The sequence below is a fragment of the Esox lucius genome, chromosome 5 (assembly GCF_011004845.1).
Source record: "Esox lucius isolate fEsoLuc1 chromosome 5, fEsoLuc1.pri, whole genome shotgun sequence".
Lineage (NCBI taxonomy): Eukaryota > Metazoa > Chordata > Actinopteri > Esociformes > Esocidae > Esox > Esox lucius.
This window is the reverse complement of record NC_047573.1, coordinates 10,185,436-10,196,068: the sequence shown is the minus strand read 5'-3', so window position 1 is coordinate 10,196,068 and position 10,633 is coordinate 10,185,436. Positions and strand designations below refer to the sequence as shown.

At 41.3% G+C, this 10,633-nt stretch overlaps 3 protein-coding genes across 6 annotated transcripts in view; 2 read left to right on the top strand and 1 right to left on the bottom strand.

Annotated features, from left to right (window-relative positions):
• Positions 1-293: 293 nt before the first annotated feature.
• Positions 294-2,378, top strand: cox19 (COX19 cytochrome c oxidase assembly factor). Its single transcript, NM_001303731.1, is given in 3 exon segments — positions 294-429; positions 1,513-1,624; positions 1,759-2,378. Coding segments are annotated over 3 exon segments (282 nt in total). The 5' UTR covers positions 294-347; the 3' UTR covers positions 1,847-2,378.
• On the bottom strand, positions 2,328-6,518 carry LOC105007889 (RNA-binding protein with serine-rich domain 1). Its single transcript, XM_020046268.2, is given in 8 exon segments — positions 2,328-2,736; positions 3,209-3,323; positions 4,760-4,913; positions 5,047-5,152; positions 5,476-5,620; positions 5,623-5,642; positions 5,785-5,937; positions 6,416-6,518. Coding segments are annotated over 8 exon segments (786 nt in total). The 5' UTR covers positions 6,418-6,518; the 3' UTR covers positions 2,328-2,645.
• Positions 6,519-7,147: 629 nt separating this feature from the next.
• Positions 7,148-10,633, top strand: part of vti1a (vesicle transport through interaction with t-SNAREs 1A) — a 126,988-nt gene continuing 123,502 nt past the window's right edge. For all 4 annotated transcript variants that reach the window (XM_010866967.4, XM_010866959.4, XM_010866984.3 and 1 more), the window contains exon 1: positions 7,148-7,339. In XM_010866967.4, the coding sequence (XP_010865269.1) occupies positions 7,246-7,339 (94 nt within the window). In that variant the 5' untranslated portion in view covers positions 7,148-7,245. The remainder of the gene's footprint in view (positions 7,340-10,633) is intronic.

Genomic DNA, 10,633 nt, shown 5'->3' with positions numbered 1-10,633 from the left:
CTTCATCAAGAAGAAACCCACCACCATGTTCTCGGTACATTTAATTTAAATGGAACACTTGACTCTTAAGCGCATTAAAAGTGCGGGTTACTGTGATTTCCTCACGCTATTAGTAAATAACAGTCCAATAATGTAAATCTGTTTGTATAAGAGTGGTTGCAAAATACAAAATGTAGGCTATGTATTTGTCTCTTTAAAAGTAAATTGTTGAAATTGTCACCAATATAATCGACCGATCGATTATTCACGTCTAGTCGGGAACATTTGTCTACGTCACAATGCGGCGACTGTTTACTGAAACAAAAATGTAAGGTATTTTTCCCCCAAGTATTTCTAAAATAGCAATCATGTCGACCGCAATGAACTTTAGTAGTAAGTCTTTTCGCCCCCGTGCTCCCGACAAAGGATCATTTCCCCTGGATCACTTTGGTAAGATCAGGTTCCAGGCCAGCTGTGATATTACAAATAATATGCCGTGTTTTGCAATTATTAATATAATTGTGTCCCAACAACGGTTTTTACTGCAGTAATTTTTCAGTGTAACTGAAGTACACAGCAGTTCTCACTGCAATTTCTATATCACAGTTGACTGTGGTTTCATACCGGCAATCGTTTTTGAAAGGGTACGCTATAACTGCAGCTCGGCGACTCTACTTTCCAAGTGTACCTGGTTTTATGTGATGTTTGACATCTGTGAAATGACGGTTATTTCGTGAGGAAATTGAAATGCATACGTGATGTTACTTTTTTCCTATAAGGCTTCAGTTACAGTAGTCTATCTGAGCAGTAGAGTTCAAGACTGTTAATGACGTTTTGTCTAAATCCTTTACAGTTCAGGAACTTCAGCGCCGTAGTGCTGAGCGCTGTCAAACCAAAATTTGAGCACTGTTTTCAGCTATGAAGAGTTTGAAGAGCAGCCTGATGGGAAACTATTGCAAAATATGCTCTCAAGCAAACCTGCTACATACCAGGTTTAGTGATTGTTATCTGGTCCAGGTTTATTAAAAGCAGAGCTCATCCACTGATTCCTACACCACAGACTAGATGTGCCCAATTTTAAATTCTTTAGTCTTCAAAAACATTATCAACTGGTTTTAATTAGTTTGTAATACTCTACGATACTAACTTAACACCATGGGGCCAACATAATTTCAGGAGGATCTGCTTTTAGACTGACCAAAAAAATATTGACTATCGTTGCTTTTGCCTGGTGGCTTGCATTTTTTACAGATCATTTTCGGTTGTGCTTCATCCGTAAACCCAGTCAACACATGTAAAACAATTTCTTGCAAACTCTCAATAGACAATAACAGTAGTGAGCTCTTTTGGCACCACAAACTGGTCACGGAAATGTCAGCATGTTTTCATTGGAGAATGAAAACGGTATTATTAAACACAGGCTAGTGCAAGACTGGCTGCCTTTTCAGTTAGTCACATAGGATTCATCACAGGATAATATCACATGTCAGCGGTACAACTGGCTGATTACTGTCTCTTTGTTTTTTGTTGAAGGCGAGTGCAAAGCATTCAAAGAGAAGTTCATGAGGTGTTTGAAAGACAACAGTTATGATAACTCCCTGTGTCGACTACAGTCCAAAGAATACCTTGAATGCCGGATGGATAAGTGAGTATATCTCTGAGTGTGGGTTTAGCTGTACTACTTTTCTGTTGACATGGTGTCTAGATATACCGGTACACTTCATTGACTGGACAGGCCTTCTCTCATTAACAATGTGACACTTCTCTCTGCTATTTCAGTCAACTGATGGCCAAGGAACCACTGGAGAAACTGGGGTTCAAAGACCTGCTAGACAAACCCAGCCAAGAGAACCAGGTCAAACCCTGAGCTGACAGATTAACGCTGGCATGTCCGTGATATAGCAACTGCACATGAGTTCGCTTTTTTCCCCCTTTGTATAGAAAATTCACATGTAATATATTCTGTTTCAACCATAAAATATTTTTAGTTCAATAACCACGTCTTCGGATTTGTGTGGGTTTGAAATGTGCAGTGTTCTCACTCATTTCCATTTTGTACTCAAACCTGGAATCTAGTTAGTCAACACTTCTCCATTATTAACCACTTGAAAATACTTTGCAGTTAGGCTACTCTAGTCACCACGATGAGTTCTAGACAAATTGGCATTCGCTCCACTATTTTCAATGTTACAGTTTCCCTCACACCTGTTGGGATTTCATCAAATATAAATGATACAATATTTCTGCATGTGTTTTAAATATGGATGGAATAGGGGTGTCACTTACCACTTAAGGCACAATGAATGTTGCAGTATGGTGTGATTTAAAATGCTGACAAAGACAATTTGTTAAGAGTCATGAACTTTAATAAGACATCTATATAATAAATAGTTGCATATTGAAACACATTGTGCACTCCTATCTTATGTGCAAAACAAAATGTTAACAACTCAATTCACTCGGCTCAGACTGACTCTAGTATCTAACACAAACCTGAGAATGCATCTCTGCTCTTGCTTTTACCGGTACTGACCTAATGAGATCAAGTGATCGTGAAGGACGGGAAAGTAGCAGGGTAACAATTTGACACAGCCAACTTGTTCCAGTTGAGAACTGGAAAATTGAAAGGAGGTGAAAAGCTGTGAGGTCAAGTGTTCACGGCTCCTCTACCGAGAGGAGTTGGAGCTGGACCGCGAACGGCGGCGTCTGCGACCAGGGGATCGCGAGCGAGTCCTGCGGTGAACTGGAGGTCGTCTCCTTGGTGACCGAGAGCGTTGAGAAAAGGGGGGTGGGGGGGTTAAAAAAAAAAGTCAGGAGCAGAGGGATGACAAATTAACTTAATACTTTAGGGCACAGGTGTCAAACCGGTTCCACAAAGGGCCGAGTATCTGCAGGTTTTTGGTTTTTCCTATAAATTGGTTCCTAGTTCATACCTACACAACCAGGTGAGGGTAGAAACTAACCAATCAGTGACCTAATTAACCAATCAAGTACAAGGAGAGAGCAAAAACCTGCAGACACTCGGCCCTCCGTGGAACCGGTTTGACACCTCTGCTTTAGGGGATAAATGTTCACTGGGGACAATTGAGAAAATAATCCAAAAATTCATAACAGGACAGATAGATAACATAAGGTTACGGACTAGTCTTAACCAAAAAAAAAAACAGGTTTAAATACAAGTGTATTGAATATTGGGACTTACAAACAATTAAGACTGTCAGACACTGACCTTCTCATGGGCGGTGGGGTGCGTCGCCACAAGGGGGGCTGCCTGCGAGGGGGCGGCTTTATTACCCTGGGCACCAGCACAGCACTGGCTGAGATCTCCTGTCCGTCAATCTGACCTACAGAGGAGATACGAATGGTCAGGTATAAGAGGGAATCTGTTTTTGACGTTATCCCACTACATTAATGATTAATTCAAGTCAAAACTCAAGGCTTTTTTTCTATGGTTGCAGGGCCTATAGGAAGTCTACACCCACTTGTCTTGTTTTCTATAAGATCTAATGTACTTTCTCACTTGCTGACCCCTTCAATTCCTCCATATTTTGCTGTGTTATAGATCTCATTTATAATTGAATACATTTTGTTAGCAGTTAATTTACATAGAATTCCTCATAAAACAGGGTATACCCACCATGTACATAACTATTCAGACCATTTATTCAGTACTTCCAGTACACCTTTGTCTTCTTGGTACGTCTCTACCAGCTTTGCACACCCGGATTTGGGCAGTTTAGAAGGTTTCTCTTTACCTTGCAGATCTTCTAAAACTCTCAGATTGGATGGAGAGTGAAGTGCATTCTTCAGGTCTCCCCATAGATGTTAAATTGTGTTGAAATCCAAGGTTTGGCGTGGCCAGTCAAGGTAATTCACAGACTTTTGCTAAAGCCAGTCCAGCAATACCTTGTCCGTCGTTTACATGCTGAAGTATGGATCTTCACCCCGGTCTGAGGTCCGGCTCTCTGGATGAGATTTTCTCCAAGGACCTCTGTATTTTGCTCTGTTCATTCTTTCCTCCTTCACGCCCAGTTTCCTAGTCCCTGCCGCTATAAAGCATTCGATCAGCATGATGCTCCCACCACCATTCTTCACCAGATGTAGAGCTTAGCATTCCAGCCTAATTGTTAAATTTTGGTCTCATCAGAATCTTTTTCTTCATGGTCTAAAAACCTTTCAGGCCGTATGCCTTTTACTCAGGGACAGCTTCCATCTAGCCATTCTACCATAAAGGCGTGACTGATGGACAACGGCAGGGATGGTTGTCCTTCTGAGAGATGGCCATTAGGTTCTTGGTCTCCTCTTTGACCAAGGCCTTTCTTGCCCGGTCAATAAGTTTGGCTGGGTGGCCAGCTGTAGTAGGAGTCCATTTCACAATGAGAAGCCATTGTGCTCCCGCGAACTCCTGTAGAATTTTTTATAACCTTCCCCAGATCTTTGCCTTGACACAATTATAACAGAGGTCTACAGGGAGTTCCTCCCTTAATGTTTGAAAGTTTGCTCTGACATGCACTGTGAAGTGTGGTACCTTATACAGTTTTGTGAGAGAAAAAAACAGAAATAGCTAAGAACTTTTTGAAAGAAAAGTTTAGTTCAGATCAAAAGATTTGCTGTCAAAAAGTGACATGGATTTACCCTGAATTTAATTCCCATCCGACAGGCAAAATACAGATTGCTATCTTTTAAAAATAGTCCAAAAGAATGCTGTGTAGTTGACTATTACAAAACATTAAAACTTAAAAGCTAACTGCCTGTACCCACAGAACCATGTGTCACTAACCTCCATCCATGTGTTTGAGAGCCTTCTCTGCCTCATCAGCTGTCTCAAACTCCACATAGGCGTAGCCCTTTGATAGATGAGGATGGAGCCTGTCGGCAGGCATATCTATCATCTTAATCTTGCCATAGGTGTTGAAGATCTCCTGGATGTGTTCCTGAAAAGAGCAGACACTTCTGTGAAAACCATCCTCACAGATATTGCACTGTACTTCCACAAACCTCCAAGTCTTTGAACAAAAGTGTCGGCAGCTTAAAACTAAATGGATTAAGTAGGCAATATGGACTCACCTTGACCACATTTCTGGTGAGGCGACCCAAATACACCTTGGTGGGTCGGGGGCTGGGGCTCTTCCTGCGTCTCTCCCGATCACCTTCCTTCACTGAGAACTTTGATCTACAGGACAAACCAGGTCTGAAGGTCAATTTACACCTGGCCAATAACTCAGATTTAGTTCACAAACTCCAACAACTAGTGATAATGCCCCACCGCATGGCCAAACTTACAAAGAAAAAAACAAATTAGAGCAGATGTGACGGGTGGAGCGTGCTACTTGGCTAAAAATACCCATCACCCGGTTAATAGTTGAATGGGAATTTGCTGTATAGGGCCTAGTCATTGCAGCTGTCTAACAATGTGCATCAGCAACTCCCACTGAAAAATCACAAGGATGGATGAAGTCCTTGTCTCCGTGTGTCAGCAGCCCATGGGTAACATACTTAGACTGCGAGTGTCGACGGTTGTTGTGTCGGTTGCGATTGGAGCGGTCCAACCCTATAGAACTAGATGAGCTGGAGGACTGGGTGCTGGACCGGCTGGAAGCGGAAGAGGAACTGGAGTCACTGGAAGAACCAGAGCTGGAACAGGACTGCTACTGGAGCTTGATCTAAGTGAAGACAGTGAGATAGGCTTACTGCGGGCACAGATCAGACACTTGGTAAGGCATGCTGTCTGGGGGGAAAAGAGATGCTATGCTATACAGGAGAGAGCAGGCAAGATTGAAATGAAGATGTTACATATTGTCTAACCTGCTGCTTCCAGTGGAGCTACGACCTGTGTGTCTCTTTTCGGTCACCCTGCCCCTGTCCTTCTGAGCTCCCTCTTTTGTGGCCCCAATTTTCTCCTTCTCTTGGTGTTTGGCCTTGTCCACATTCTCCTTTTTGTTCACTGGAGAAGGTGCCCTGTAGATTAATAGAATAATGAAATTGTGTCTACAGTATATGTAACAAGGACTAGCTCCAACTGCAGTTTTTTATGCAATGGTTGCATATACAGTGAAATGTAACATGAAGAGACCTTGCTAGTTTAACTCGCTAGCACATCTCTGTTATCAAAATCTATCCAGCTGGAGAATAGTGACAGTGGCTTAGCTGAGGATATCTAACTAACGGTCAGGCTGAATCCAGTCAAAATACTGCACTGTCTAGTAAGCAAACTAGTTACAAATATATTTGCAGTTTACATTCTCAAGGTGGCTTTAATGGGCCGACCCATATATACCTACATTTAGCTGATTACACTATTTCACTAATTCGACGACACATCGGATACATACACACTGCGCAAAAGGCGTTTTCTATAACAACATAATACTATAAACCAAACATGTGTAAACATTTGTTAATTTGACGATTAAAGTGGATTAAAATGCAAATTCACATCTATCGTTTAGGTTGCAGCTACACGTCGCGGAGAGATGACGTAAGAATATTAGGGATTTGTGGCCGTGGGTAATGCTTTATATCTACGTTTGTGGCATTTTAGAAGACGCATAGCCCCCTCTGCTGTCGTTTTCTGAGTTTTGTATACTCAGAAGCAGGATTTCTGACGAAAGGGCAACCAGTGGAGCACAAACCACATTCTGGACATTAGGAACCTAACCCGTGTTTATATTCGTTTTCTTCTCGCTTGTCATTCTCACGTGTAGCTATTCTTGTACAGAGAATATCACAGATTTTTTTTATTTGCTTATGTTATTTTTGTTTTCACTGCTGTTAGTTACTGTATTTCCCCCCCTTGCTTTGGCAAAGTAAACAAACTTTTACATTTAGCCCATTAAATTGAGTGAAATATTGAGTGAGTATATTCTTTGGAGAGGTATTTTTTTAATAATGTATTTTAATATATTTATATTTAATGCATTTATATTTACTTAGCTGTTTTGCTGTAATCTGTGCATTTAAAAATATTATTCTATTTTAATAGTTTAATCTTACAAATGTGTAATTCATAAACTGTAGCCAATATTTTCAGATATCACTGAGAATGGGGTATAACATTTTGTAAATAGTATACCCCAGCAGCAAGAATGTTTTGACACTTTGAATTGGAACAACCAATAATAGTGGCTGTTTTCTTACCGGGTCAAATTTTACCGTAGCGCAACACGGAAGTGACCCGTCGCATTTGCAGAGAACGTTGATTGTTTTGCTTGGTTCTCAGCCACCCTTTCAGCCGGTATAACACCTGTTTTACACTCAAACTACAAAATGTCTTCAGATTTTGAAGCTTACGAACAAGACTTTGGTACTCTGACAGCAGAAATAACGAACAAAATTGGACGAATTCCCAAATTAGGAGGAGGTAAGCCTAGTTTAGATCAAGCTTGTCCAGTAATGTAAATGGCATGTCGAATACTAGATAGTACTGCAGGGAGGCTAGTACTGTAAAGCTTTCATGTCATCACATGTTTATACCACTCACGACCTCATTACGTACATTTAATTATTATTGTGGTGCTCTTCGCCTAATATTTACTAAGCACGCTAGATTAATTCCACCACTAGTTTTGTGTTTGTGAAATAATACTACCTATAAACTAGTTAGCCTAGCTTCTGTACTAGCTGGGTAGCTAATTATTTTTTAGCTTTATTTGTTAGCCATTCATCTAACAGCTATCCATAGGTCCTGGTCAGTTCCATGTAATTAGACATAAACCCTGGTTTTTGTCCTGACTATTCAATGCTGTCCTGGCAAATCACATGGTAGGCCAACGCTTTAAATGATTTTTTCCTGAAGGGAGATTGACTGACTGTAGAGCAATGAACACAGCTTATAAAAAGGTGTGAGTGAGTAAGGGGCAGTAGATCAGGCAGGCTGGCTGGGCCAATGCCATTTAGGGCTTTTTAGACCAGTGTCAGTTATTCTGCATCAGAAGAGAAGAGAGATGTCCATGTGAAATAATAAATGTGCTGGTGGAACTTATGTGGGCATGAAAGGAGAGAGCAGGGTGAAACTTCACACGTAGGACTAAGGGTAGGGGAAGGATTTAGCCTTACGTGGCAGGGTGGATAATGCAGGAGTTGGTGATCTTCTGGTGTTGCCTCTCAGCATGGCTTCTGTCTTGCTGCTGTTGGATTGGAGAACATTATTGTGCATTGAAGATTGAACCTCTTTCAGTCAGTTGGAGTGGGTTGACAGCATTTATTTGTCCAGGAAGGACTTTCCAGCTATTTTAGTTTGTATGGAGAGAGTTGTTGAACTGGAATCTTCAGGACTTCCCACAGATGTTCGGGGGGATTCAAGTCCAGGCTTTGGTGTGGTCACTCAATCCAGCATTGTCTTGGCTGGGTGCTACAGGTCATTGTCCTGCTGCCCTGAGTCTGAGGTCCTGGGCACTCTGCAGCAGGATTTATAGTAGGACTGTTGCAGAGGAGCGCTGAAGCTCTGTTACTGTGTCCTTTGGGTTCTTGGTCACCTCCCTGACCAAGGGCCTTCTTGCTCAGTTTTTTTGGCTGGCTCATCTATTTCACAATGATGGGGCACACTGTTTTGCTGGGAGCTTTACATTTTTCTGCAGTTGATTTTAACCTTCCACAGATCTCAGAGGGCTGCAATATTTCATGTATGTTTTCATAGATGTTTCTAAGTGACCCCAAACACACTATATGTTTGTTATATATGGATTTGCATAAAGTGTATATAGTGTATTCATACGTATTTCTTTTATATTAATGTATTATTCATAGTATGTATTACCCCCGCTGGATATGTGTTGTTAGATAAAATTATTGGGGATGCATAGTCCAGCTAAGAAATATGTTGAAAAGGTCTTTAGCATGCTTTTTGTTTGCGCTAAATTTCTATTTGTATGTATTGCATTATTTCAGTTTGAAAATACTCAAGACTTTTTAAAAAAACTTTTCTTAATGTCAACAAACACTTGTCTGTTACATCAAGTCCAAGAAATTTGGTGAACGTTTTATTCAAGCCAACGGTGGTTGCTAACCTTTCTGTCTCAGTACACATATTAACAATATTTGTTTTACTTACTACATTTTCTGAATTCTCCTAAAAGAAGACTAACTGATTTGGATAGGTCCCCTGACATCATATAACATAGCGTTAAGTACACCCCCTACTGGTCTCATAGTAAACCACTTTATTTGCAAACTGGCTCTCTATATATTCACAGGGCAAAATGCACAAAAGATCCTGCAGCTAGTGTTGTCTGCCTTTTACCAGTTCTATAGCTGGTTTATTTTCCTTCGCCATGGCTCATGGGAATTTACTGTAGGGTTGAATTGTCATGGTGTGAATTGGCTCGTTCGTGAAAACAATGCATCTCTTCCGCAGTGTAATTCCACCATGTTTCTCACCAGCCATCATGTGGAGCATGTTAAAAAGGACTCCTGTATGAACAAAGAAGGAAGCCCATCATTGCCAAAAGTAATTGTCCCGTGTCCTCTGCTCCTACTAGAACAGTTTGCACTTGAATTTCATTCCATTCCCACTCATGAAGACATTTCCCATTTGCTTTCCTCCCCTCTCAAGTGCCTGAATTGTCTGTTGCTTGACAGCCCTCCATTTTCTCCGATGACAATGGCTTTTGTCACTGTTGTTGTGCCACCCGATGTCACACAGGCACAATCACTGATAATGGCTGTGCCTTGGAAGAAATGTCCTCGACTGTGTCTTGGCCAAGCCTTCAGCATTCACATGATAATAAGCACAACAATGTAACGTAATGCAAGGTCTTATTCCATTAAACGTTTTTTTTTGTTTTTTTGTTCCTCGCGCTTCAGAATGTTTGTCGAAAGCCGAAGGCCTGTCAGTCCCTGGTGATTTAAATATTGAGCGGAGATGAAAAGAGGCTCTCTCCGATGTCAACTTTTTTTTGTTGTTGTTGCTTTTCTGCGGCCTGTTTAGGAGACTGTCCGTCTGCATGGGGTATTTCTAGTTAGAAGCCATGCATGTTTCAGGCTCCTCGTGTGTCCAACACTGTAGTGGGCCACACCGCCTCACTGGCTGTGTACTCATGTAGGCTGTTATACTGTAGAGGTTTAGAAATGGACCCATAGGGCAAAGTCATATTAACATCTTCCATTGGGTTTCGGCACCGTGATGTTCCATCAGTGTTAGGCCCGCGTTGTTCGCTTGTGGGCTGGAGGTTCTTGGAAGTCTGGGTTATACATTTTGAAGGATCGAAGCGTGAAATGATGGCCAGTTAACCTTTGGCCTATGGTCAATAAACGTTCCTACACTCCCATCCACTGAGCTCCTTCAAAGTGATTGTTGGCACCTGCGGCTTCTCTCACTGGTCTCCTATTGAGGGACAGCCTTTTTTTGTGGCCGTGGCTTGTTTTGTGTGATGCAGCTTTCACTTCCTAATTATTTATCCAGCTGTGCTTACTGGGATATTCAAACTTGTATATATTAAAAAATTTTCCCCATTGGGCCAAATTTATGTTTTTGTTTTACAGTCTCTAGAAAAATTTGACCACAACTTGAATGTTTCACAAGTGGAGGCTGGGAAAATGATGAGGTGCTTGTTTCCTCGTTAGGGCAATGTCTATCATCTGAAGCATGTGATTTGGGAGCTTCCTCAGCATGGCTTGAATACTTATGCCAGCAAAATATTTATGTTTTAGATATTTT